Source organism: Anser anser (assembly GCF_964211835.1).
Source record: "Anser anser genome assembly, chromosome: 29".
NCBI lineage: Eukaryota > Metazoa > Chordata > Aves > Anseriformes > Anatidae > Anser > Anser anser.
The window spans coordinates 967,334-978,895 of NC_139750.1; the positions used below are offsets into that span (position 1 = coordinate 967,334).

The window sequence follows — 11,562 nt, forward strand, 5'->3', positions numbered from 1 at the left end:
CTCCAATTAGCTGTCCAAGTCTTGAAGACTTGAATAAAACTATGGGAGACATATGTTTCCTTAAGTGTTTCTGCATTTTAATGAATTCCATGGTGGATTTTGATGCTCTGTCTCTGAACCTCAGGTACTGAGAGGAGAATGATGCAATTGCTTGAGAAAGGAAAGTCAGAAGGAAAAGTTGAAGTAACTTGGAGTATTAATGGGCCCCACTGAGGGCCGTTACCAAGAGATTCTCCTCAGGGACTTGTTAGGGCAGAAAATTGGAGGCCATCCTTACAGATAGGCAAAGCACTGTGCTGAGAAAACTCTGGGTTTGTTGCGGTGAAGTAAAAGTGACTGGGAGGGAAGATCCTGCACCCCCATGTCTGGCTCAGGGCTCTTGCTGGGGGTCTGTGGGATGTGGTGGGCAGTGTGATGCCGCAAGAAGAACAATGACATGACACCTCCCTGCCTCTGCACAGGGTCTCAAGAAAGCAATGACCCCCCTTGCAATGACTATATCTCATCTCCTCAGAAGCTCTATCCAAGGGGACAAAAATGTCAGGGCTGTTGGGGCCTTCTCTTTTTGCCAGCACCCACCTCTTTGTCCTCTCCAGGCTTCCCTATGCTGCCCCACACTTTGCCCTATATCCTTGAAGGCTGCAGACACCCATCTCTGTTCACCACCTTGCTCTCATCCCGGTATTTCCGTGGTTTCACCGATGTCTTGTCAACCCTCACCACGCTGTTCCTTGAAACACAAAGCCATGTTCTGATCACAGACGCTCTTTGGGTGACCTCTAGCACAACAGCACAACCCTTTGAGGGACATTTCTTCCTCTTCATGGCCAGCGCCAACCTTCCAAGGTGGACTTTGCAGCATTTTTTTTCTCTCCTGCTCTTTCCTACTACCAAAGAAAGCTCCATCAGGGTGGAAACCACTCCTGAAGTACGCATCCCAATCCACTGGCCTTCTAGTGGCCTGACAGCCAACCAGACAGAAGTCATCTCACCAGCATCTTCCAAACCATGGTCCTGCTGCTGGCCTTGCAGCTTTTGTGTAGACACAACCAAGCCTTGCGCCAGCTGCTGTCCGGTCATGTACTCTAGCAGAAGGGACAGTACAACCCATATTCAGGCCTTCTTTCTGTCTGGGTCCTCTTGGGGATGGAGGCAGAGGGGATCCCACAGTCAGCATGCCAACCAGGTGCCTTCTGCTGGCCTAGCAGGACCACTGGCAGATGTCAGCTGAGAAGTACAGATCCTAGGTGAAAGCGTGACCTGTCAGCTACTTCAGACAGAAGTGACCTCACAGTCCCTTTCCGTGACACGTTGCTGCTGCTGCCCTATCAACTGCAGAGAGAGAAGTGACCTCACAGTCCCTTCCACAGTCACATTCCTCCTGCTGGGGCAGGAGATCCTGAGGCAGAGCTGAGCTCATCAGAGCATTCCCACCCATCTCCTCCTTATGACCTACAAGCTGCTCAGATCCATGGCCCTTCACATTCATCTTTGAATGCCATGTGACTGCACCGCGATCTCACGGTTCCTGCCCTGCCCCAGTGGAACAAGAACCTAAAGTTAAGGGTCAGGAAAAGGGTTAAAGGTAAGAAGGTTAATGCACAGGAAGACAGGCTTTGGATGATAGTTGTTCGTGTATGGCATTAGGGACTATGCGAACCATTCTGGGTGAGAGATTAAGCAGATGTTTCGTGGGAGGGTTTGGTGTTCTGCTTGTGGTGTCAGGTCTGTGGTTAGGGTATGGTCAAGCTCTTTGGCTGAGGGTTTTGTTTAGGTCTGCTGGAAGACTAGGGTTAAATAGAGCATTTCAATGCTAGTGTTAAGGGCAGGGATCAGGGTGAGCGAGAGAGTAAAGGTAATGGAAAGGGGTTATGGACTAATTTTGGCTTCAAGGGATATTGTGGTCAAAAGTTAGAGCGGTGGATTCCTGTCAGGGTGTGGAGTGGCATTTAGATTTAGGTATTAACGTAACAGGTTAAAATAGGGTAAGGGCCTCACATGACTGCTTTAAGTCAGCTTTATGGTGGGATCAACATTACCTGAATATTCTTACCTCTCCAAAATCGTTAGCTTCTGCTCTCCAAGCTCCTCTTTCCTCCCCCAAATCTCACATCTCTCCTGGCCAGGCTCCTCCTTTTCCCCCATATCAATCATCTACTTAGGGGCAGCTTTCTGATGGCTTTCATGAACTCAGACTATGTGTCTCACCTCTGTTGGCTCCTCCGTTCCTGAGAAAGAAGCAGCTCCTAAGCCAGCATGGAGAAGGACACAAAGGCTGTCGGAGCACTCTGCACAATGTGCCCAGCAGCTCTGCAACACCACAAAAGTGCGCTTCCTGCCTACGTGTTTTGGTTCCGAAATGGTTCCTATGGACCCAGGGTAACTTCTTCCATAGCCTCATGAAGGCTTTGTGTTCCCTCAGGCATCTGGGAGGCAGTGGTCGCCCTCTGTGTTGAAAACTGAAAGCAGCCCTGAAGGATGAATGAGGCAAAAGCTGAAACCTCTGACATGACAACACCTCTTCAAGACCTCTTCCTCAATGGGGCCTACCAGGTCCTTAGGAAGAGAGGATCTCACAAACGATGTGCAAAGCAGGTGCATCTGCTGGCCTGTCATGGAGACCAGCAGATGTGAGCCTAAAGGCACAGATCCCAGCCAGGATTCAAGGGATGACCTGTCAGCTACTTCAGAAAGAGGTCAACTCACAGGCCGTTTAAGAGCCTTTCGCTTCCTACTGGACTTAGAGCTTCTGAGGCACCACTGCCCTCCTAATACCATACCTACAAAACACCCCCTTCTTGGGCCAGAATCTGCCCAGGTAGAAGTGAGCTGGTTGTGATCCTTCAAGCCCATGGCACTGCTGCTGGACTCCCAGCCTCTCTGATGCACAGCAGCCAGTTCTGTGTCACTCCTGTGAGGTGCTAGGGCAGGAGGGACCTTGCAGGCAATGTTCCAGCCCCGTGCTTCTTTGTGGTCTCTCAGCTCCTTGTGCACAGTGAAGATCATGCTCACGTCCAGAAGCCATGTGCCTGAAGCTGGCCTAGAAGACATTCAAGGGAAGCGCTCTCCCAGCCCCAGTCCCAGCTGGCGGTGCTGCTCTGCTGAGCGAGGGGGCTGTGGTGCCCGGGCCACTGGGGCACTCTGCAGGGCCGTGCTGGTCAGGCTGGGAGGCAGACCCAGCTCATGGGGTCACTGCCATTGCCCCAGGGCTGCAAGGAATCACTCGCCAGACTCCTTTCCTGGGGCTGCTGTGTGCCCTGGGGCTGCAGAGCTCTCCTCTGCCTGCTCACACCACATTGAGCACTTGAGCTCTGGTCAGTCCTCCTTGGACAGGCTCATGCTCTGCGGTTGTCTCCCAGGCTCGTATTGCCCCTGCAAATCACCTGGGCTCTCCTGGAAGCTCCTGGATCCCTCCAGGACCAAAATAAATAAATAAATAAATAAATAAATAAATATATAAATAAATAAATAAAAATAAGGACAACATATTCCTCTGCGATCAGCGCCTTCATGTTCTGTGAAGCCCGAGTGTATGGCCACTATCAACTAACAGGGAACTTGTGAACCAGCCCCAGATCCCTAAACTCCATGCTGGGACTCTGCTCTCACCACCCCGAGCCCATCTGGAAAGCAGCAAAGCACACAGCCTCTTTGGAGTCTCTTCCTTGGACTTGTTCTTGACAGCAACTTTGCAGGAAGGCCTCAGCCTTCAGGCAGTGCCCGGAGGAGATCCCCTCTTAGGAGGGAAGTGCTGCAGCAAGTGGAGGCCAGCTGTGCCACTGCCGTGCCCACTGCCTGTCCCTGCCTGCAGTCCCAGCACAGCCCCACAGCAGCACTGGCACCAAGCCACAGGAGCAGCCGGGCCTGACCCCACCAGCAGGGCTCAGCAGGAGAGGGCGGCAATGGCAAGAGAGCAGCTCTGCAGGCACCAAGTGCTGTTGCTCCCTGGCTGTGCTGCTGGGATGGGGCTCTTTTCCTCAGCACCCCTGCACACAGGCACTGCGCCTGCAGATCCAGACCAGGTCTCAGAGGAAGGACGTCAGACAAAGAAGGCAGTGCAGGCTCCTTTCTTTTGTTTATATTCACAGAGAGCCTGGCTCGTTGTGTGCAGAGACTTTGAACTATGCTCAACAAGTAGATACTGGAATGGAAATGGGATGAATAATACAATTTTCATCTGCAAAATGAGCCAAATTAAAAAAAAAAAAGTTGAAATAAACATACACACACAGACACACAGAATATTGACCATTCCTGTAATAATTGACATTACCACAGACTCACAGAATCCTCTAGGTTGGAAGACACCTCCAAGATCACCTAGTCCAACCTCTGTCCTAACACTAACAAGTCCTACACTAAACTATATCACTAAGCTCTGTATCTGAATGTTTTTTAAATACCTCCAGGGATGGTGACTCAACCACTTCCCTGGGCAGCCCATTCCAATGCCTAACAACCCTTTCAGTAAAGAACTTTTTCCTAAAATCCAACCTAAAACTCCCCTGGCACAAATTTTGCCCATTGCCCCTCATCCTATCACCGGGCATGTGGGAGAATAGACCAACCCCCACCTCACTACAGCCTCCTTTAAGATATCTGTAGAGTGCAATAAGATCTCCCCTGAGCCTTCTCTTTTCCAGGCTGAACAATAACAGCTCCCTCAGCCACTCCTCGTAAGACTTGTTCTCCGGACCCCTCACCAGCTTCGTTGCCCTTCTCTGGACATGCTCCAGACCTCGATGTCCTTCTTGTAGTGAGGGGCCTAAAACTGAACACAGTACTCGAGGGGCAGCCTCACCAGAGCTGAGTACAGGGGGACAATCACCTCCCTAGACCTGCTGGCCACAATGTTTCTGATACAAGCCAGGATGCTGTTGGCCTTCTTGGCCACCTGAGCACACTGCTGGCTCACATTCAGCCGACTATCAACCAATACTCACAGGTCCTTCTCTGCCAGGCAGCTTTCCAACCACTCATCTCCCAGCCTGTAGCGCTGCTTGGGGTTGTTGCACCCCAGGTGCAGGACCTGGCACTTGGCCTTGTTGAACTTCATACAGTTGGCCTCAGCCCATCGGTCCAGCCTATGCAGATCCTCCTGCAGAGCCTTCCTACCCTCAAGCAGATCGACACACGCACCTAACTTGGTGTCGTCTGCAAACTTACTGAGGGTGCATTCAATCCCCTCATCCAGATCATCGATAAAGATATTAAAAAGAACTGGCCCTAATACTGAGCCTTTGGGGACTCTGCTAGTGACCGGCCTCCAACTGCTGGTCACCAGTGGAGTCCTCCATTCACAACACTTTGGGCCCAGCTACCCAGCCAGTTTCTAACCCAACGCGTGATGACACTCAAGATAACCTGTTCAATAAGCTTCCCTGGTACTGCAGTCAAATTAACAGGCCTATCATTTCCCAGGTCCACCCTCAGGCCCTTCTTGTAGATTGGCATCACATTTGCTAGCTGCCAGTCGACTGGGACCTCCCCTGATAGCCAGGACTGTGGATAAATGACAGAAAATAGCTTCGTCAGCTCTTCTGCCAGTCCTCTCAGTACCCTCGGGTGGTTTCCATCCATCCCCACAGATTTGCATACATCCAAGTGCTTTAGAAGGTCGCCAAACATTTCCTCTTGGATTATGAGGGCCACATTCTGCTCCCCATCCACTTCCACCAGCTCAGGGGTCTGGGTAGCCAGAGAACAACTGCTCTTTCTCCTAAAGACTGAGGCAAAGAAGACATTAAGCACCTCAGCCTTCTCCTCATCTCTGGACACTAAGTTTCCCCTCGCATCCAGTCAAGGATGGAGATTCTCCTTAGTCCTCCTTTTTGTGGTTATGTATTATCCATGCTGGGTCATCTTTGGGCACGTGGAGACAGACTGCTCCTGAGCCATTAAGGTTTCCTTCTTGAAGAGTGCCCAGCCTTCCTGGACTCCTCTGCCCTTCAGAAATGCCTCCCAAGGTGCCAGCCAGTGTCCTGAACAGCTCAAAGTCTGCCCTCCAGAAGTCTAAGACAGCACTTTTACTGATCCCCCTCCTGACTTCACCAAGAATAGAGAACTCTACCATTTCAGGGTCACTCTGCCCAAGACAGCTCCCGACCACCACATCTCCCACCAGTCCTTCCCTGTTTGTGAACAAAAAGTCTAGCTGGGCACTGTCCCGGTAGGTTCAGTAATCAGCTTTGTCAGGAAGCTATCTTCCACGCTCTCCAGGAACCTCCTAGACTGCTTCTTCTCAGCTGTACTGTATTTCCAGCAGATACCTGGGAAGTTGAGGTGCCCCACGAGAACAAGTTCTGGCAATTGTGCAACTTCTGCCAGCTGCTTGTAGAACGCCTCATTTGTCTCTTCATCCTGGTGTGGTGGTCTATCGATAAGATAAGGCATTCCTTCTTGGCCTTCCCAATGACCCTAACCCATAAGGACTAAACATTATCATTCCCAGACTCGAGTTCTACAACATCAAAACACTCTCTAATATAGACAGCCACACCACCACCCGTTCTGTGCTGCCTGTCTCTTCTGAAGAGCCTACAGCCAGTCATTGCAGCACTCCAGTCATGGGAGTGGTCCCACCATGTTTCGGTGGTGGCAACCCGGTCATAGCTTGCCTTTTATTTCTTTGCTATTGAACAATGGCTACAGTTATATTATATTGGACATGCATCAATAAAATCTCTGTTTATGGCCCAGAGGAATTCGGCATGTCAAATTTCACTCAAATGTCACTCTGGCATCTCCAATGTCACCTGGTGTCTGCATCTGACCAGCTCCCTCCTGGCCTCTGTCTCCATTCAATGTGCTGGGAACTGAGACAAGCAGCTGACATACAGCTGGCTGGTTTGTGCCCACCTGAACCAAGGCAAGAGGAATCCCAACTCCTGTGGGCTTCTGTGAGGCATGGGAGAGGCAGCTAAACCCCCTTCTAGCCGCTGGACTGCAAATAAAGTATGACATGCCTGGTTTGACTCAGCTGAAATCCTTCCCTCAGCAGGGAGAGGGAGATCCTTGGGTGGGTATTCTGCCTGAAACCAGGACCTGGAAAGGTGATCCTTGGACATCATACCTCTTCTGAAATGAGGAAAGACAGTGGTCCCTCTCCAGTGGAGTGAAGAAACATAAATGATTACTTCAGTCTGTTTCAAAGTTGATTCCCCTGGAGGCCCAGGGACTTGTCAAGAGCTCCCTGTGCTGCTGAGCTGGGCCAGGCTCCTGGGCCCAAGGGGAGCTCCTGGCAAGCGGGCAGCGCTGCAGAGAGACAGCTCTGCCCAGGAGCAGCTCCTCTGCACAGCGCAGCAGGGCTGGGGGCACTGCCTGCAGGGGACAAGGGCGGCTGAGAGAAGGGAGGGAGATGTTAAAGGCAGTGTGGAGGGGGGCTGCTGAGAGCTCACTGCAGGAGAAATCTTCCCAGCCCTGAACAGGGTAAGTCTCTGGCTGCAGGGCAGCATAGCTGTTGTTCCTGGTGCCATCTCCATATTTGCTGACAAATCCTGCAGCCTATGGGGATTTTTCAGAAGAACCCTCAGAGTTTCTTTGTATAAGAGGGGAGTGAAAACCTCCAGGGCAGGGATTACATGCCAAAGCTGTCAGAGGGACAGGACATGAGGGTTTCTTCTTGTGGGTCTGGCTGCAGGCTGTGCAGCCGGGGTGCAGGCAGGGGTGCCCAGGGCCGCGGTGCAGATCAGGGTCCCTGCTGTGCCCCAGGGGCTGTGTGCTGGGGCAGGGCCTCTGCCGCCTGCCAGGCTCAGCACTCAGCCTGCCCGGGGAGCTGCCCTGGGTGCTGTGGGGAGAAGCTGTGGGTGGAAGGAGCCCCCTGATCAGGGCAGGGAAGGGTCCTGGTGATGCCCAGAGGCTGGTGCCTGGGGCAGGCTGCTCACAGCTCCACAGCATCCTGAGGACAACATTGAGGGAGATTCTTGAGAGGGAAGACCAACGCCTACAGTACCTGAATGAAAAGCACTCTCTGGAGTAACTGCTTCCATTTTGCTACCATGAAGGACAGGAAGAACAAGGAAAATGGATCAGTCCTGTTGACCTTTACCATGTACCTAAAGGGCAGTACTGACCCTTCCAGAGAATGAGGTTGATTAACCTCGTCTCTGTGGCACTCTTAGGAAACCAAGACAAGAGCTCCAGGCAGGAGCATGTATTCTTCCCTGGAAGAGGCAGTGTGTCTTGTTGAGGATGTTTCAGTGAAATCTGGTTTAGGTTTTGCTCAGAAAACACTATCTAACTTGTCTCTTTAAATTCCTCCATGGACAGCCAAGCATACCCAGAGACAGCAAATGTCCAACAGCAGCTTCCCCAAAGACTTCCTCCTCCTCCCATTCGCAGACACACGCGAGCTGCAGCTCCTGCACTTCGGGCTCTTCCTGGCCATCTACCTGGCTGCCCTCCTGGGCAACGGCCTCATCCTCACAGCCGTAGCCTGCGACCACCGCCTCCACACCCCCATGTACTTCTTCCTCCTCAACCTCGCCCTCCTCGACCTGGGCACTATTACCACCACTGTCCCCAAAGCCATGACCAACTCCCTTTGGGACACTACGGCCATTTCCTATGCAGGCTGTGCTACCCAGGTCTTTTTCTTTATTCTCTTTCTCACAGCAGAGTTTTGTCTTCTCACCATCATGGCCTATGACCGCTACGTTGCCATCTGCAAACCCCTGCACTATGGGACAATAATGGACAGCAGAACTTGTGTCAACATGGCAGCAGCTGTCTGGGGCAGTACTTTTCTCTATGCTGTGCTGCACACTGCCAATACCTTTTCCCTCCCCCTCTGCCAAGGCAATGCCCTGGACCAGTTCTTCTGTGAAATCCCCCAGATCCTCAAGCTCTCCTGCTCAGATACCTACCTCAGAGAAGTTGGTCTTGTTGTGGTTAGTGCCTGTTTATTATTTGCATGTTTTGTTTTCCTTGTGCTGTCCTATGTGCAGATCTTCAGGGCAGTGCTGAGGATCCCCTCGGAGCAGGGACGGCACAAAGCCTTTTCCACGTGCCTCCCTCACCTGGTTGTGGTCTCCCTGTTCATCAGCACTGCAATATTTTCCTACCTGAAGCCGCCCTCCATGTCCTCCTCCTCCCTGAATCTTTTGCTTGCAGTTCTGTACTCGGTGATGCCTCCAGCAGTGAACCCCCTCATCTACAGCATGAGGAACCAGGAGCTGAAGGATGTAGTGTGGAAAGTGATGATGGGATGTTTTTCAGAAGCAGTAAACTGCCTGTCTTCTGCATATCACTCATGAAATAACTTATTAAAGGCGAAGGCGTATTTCGTGTGCATTTTCATTTTCTTTTTGCTTTACTTAAATTGTGATATATTTTGTCTATGAAAAAATCCTGTTTCTTCCCCTTCGATTTCTCTATCTAATGTTTCATGTGACTCTGAGACTTGGTGTAAACAAGATTCATTTAAAGGACATATAAAAGGATGGCTCCTGCAGTGACGAGTTTGCCTGGGATCCTTTCTTGGAGACCTGTGGTGGAGCTGCAGGGGGACTTGTCTGTGTGCAGAGGTGGAGGGAAAAAGATTCCTGGCACAGCAGCACTGCCAGGGAGACAAACAGCCTGGTCTTTCCTAAGTCACCCTCTTTCACCTCCCACGCTCTCCTTCAGAGCCCTTGTTTTACTGTGAGGACTGATTGCTCTTATCACTTGCTCACCGTGCTGCTGTGGGGCAGTCCTGTGTCCACAGGCAGGGACAGGCCAGGGGCACTTCTCTAATACAGCTGGCTCCGTATCAGCATCTCCAGCATAAAAGGGGATGTGCTGAGGGCAGTGCCTGAAGGCTCAGCTCTTCTCCCAAAGCTGCTGTCATGGATATTGCAAAGAGATGGACTTGTCATGGCGGTATGGTCCCCTGGGAAAACACCTGAATAAAGGAATGCTAGGCATTATGACTTTCACAGCAACAACTTCTCTGTAGAGTTCTCAACTTGTTCCGAAAATATATATTCAGTTCTTTAATAATTTTTCCACACCAGACTGGCCATTTTCTTCAGGATGCCCTGGAGCTGCTAAAGGGTGCATGAGGAAGAATGAGTCTGGACATGTGGGAGGCCTTCTGAAGCATGAGCTGGTTGGCAGGCAGAGTACCTGAGGGATTGTGCAGGGCATCCCCTGCACCTGGTGCTAATTGGAGATGGGGGGTGGGGGGTGGGGGGGAGAGGGGGGAAAGAGGATGCCTCCAGAGCACAACAGCTCCTTGTGGCCCTGTGGATGCTGGCTGCGAGGTCACCTGACAGGGTGACACATTTGGGGAGGTCAGGGGAAAGCCAGAAGAATAAACATGGGTGACCTGGGGAAGAGAAGAGAGTCTTGGCTAACAGAAGGAAAGATTTTGAAGAGGTGAGAAGGGTTCAGGTAAGGCTGATGCTTCTGCAACACTCACCGGGAAAATATTCATGTTATGTCCTGGCTATATTTCTAACCAGGAACCTGAAAAGTGGATTGAAGGAATCCACTTCTCTAATCTCCAGCCTCAAATCCTACTTTGAAGTCCAGCCCCATCCACATCACCTGTTTCTATTATTTTTAACCTATCGCTCTCGCTAATCCATATACCTTAATCCCTAGCATTAAATTGCCAGCCTTAACAACAACCCCCATGCCATAAAAAAGCATTTAATACATTCCTAACCAAAAATTTAGATGCTACCCTAAACCCTGGCTGGGTACCCAAAGCAGAACACCCAACTCTCTCTCTAAGACTCTACCCAGTGCCTAAACCTGGAAGGCAAGATCTAATCCCTAAACTCTAACTTGAACAACTAATCCTCAAATCTCTCATTCCTACACTCCTATCATGTAAGTGGTGGGTTTTGGCCCCATGAGGCTGGGAAGGGCTTAGGATGTCCTGCAGCAATCACTTGGTCTTGGAGGAGGCAGGTGAGGTCACATGGATCTGGTCAGGTCATAGGACTCAAGGAGGAGATGGGTGGGGATGCTCTGCTGAGGTCAGCTGTGCCTCAGGACCTCAGAAGGCAGCAGGAGGCCCATGGCTGTGCAGGTGGGTGTCGGGGCACTTCTGCCTGAGGATCTGATAAGCCACCTCCAGGCACATGGCTGCTCTATGAGGGTGTCATGTTAGCTGTCATAAGGAACTGGGGATCCACTGACATGCAAAGAGTGTAAATATATTTCAAAGTCACTCCTGCCCTTGTACCTAATAGACCTTGCACATAGGTCTACCCTGTCCACCAGAGAAGCTGAAAGGCCATGAGAAGGTGCATGGGAGTGGGAGATCCCATCTTTCTGAAGTAGCTGCCAGGTCAGCCCTTGCCTCCTGGCTGGCAGATGGGCTTTTAGGCTCATATTTACCAGCATCTCTCACAGGCCAGCAGAAGGCACCTGGCTGGCATGGTGCTTGTGTGATGCCCTCTGCCCAAGTACCTGAAAGGCCCATGAAATAGTGGCGTTGACTGTGGGTTGTCAAGTCTCTTGTGCCTGAGTACATGACTGGGGAGCAGCAGGCATGTGGCTTAGTTGTGTCTTTCTGAGGAGCTGAAAGGTCAGCAGGAAGGACGCATGGCCTGGAAGATCATGGTGATGTTC

The 11,562-nt window shown here is 51.3% G+C and overlaps 1 protein-coding gene across 1 annotated transcript; it reads left to right on the top strand.

Moving 5' to 3' along the window:
* Nucleotides 1–7,137: 7,137 nt before the first annotated feature.
* On the top strand, nt 7,138–9,254 carry LOC310887740 (olfactory receptor 14C36-like; the record flags this gene model as incomplete). The annotated part of the gene is made up of 1 exon (XM_083813913.1): nt 7,138–9,254. Exon 1 carries the CDS (start codon nt 8,292–8,294, stop codon nt 9,252–9,254), a length of 963 nt encoding a protein of 320 aa, XP_083670039.1. The 5' UTR covers nt 7,138–8,291.
* Between the last annotated feature and the right edge of the window lie 2,308 nt (nt 9,255–11,562).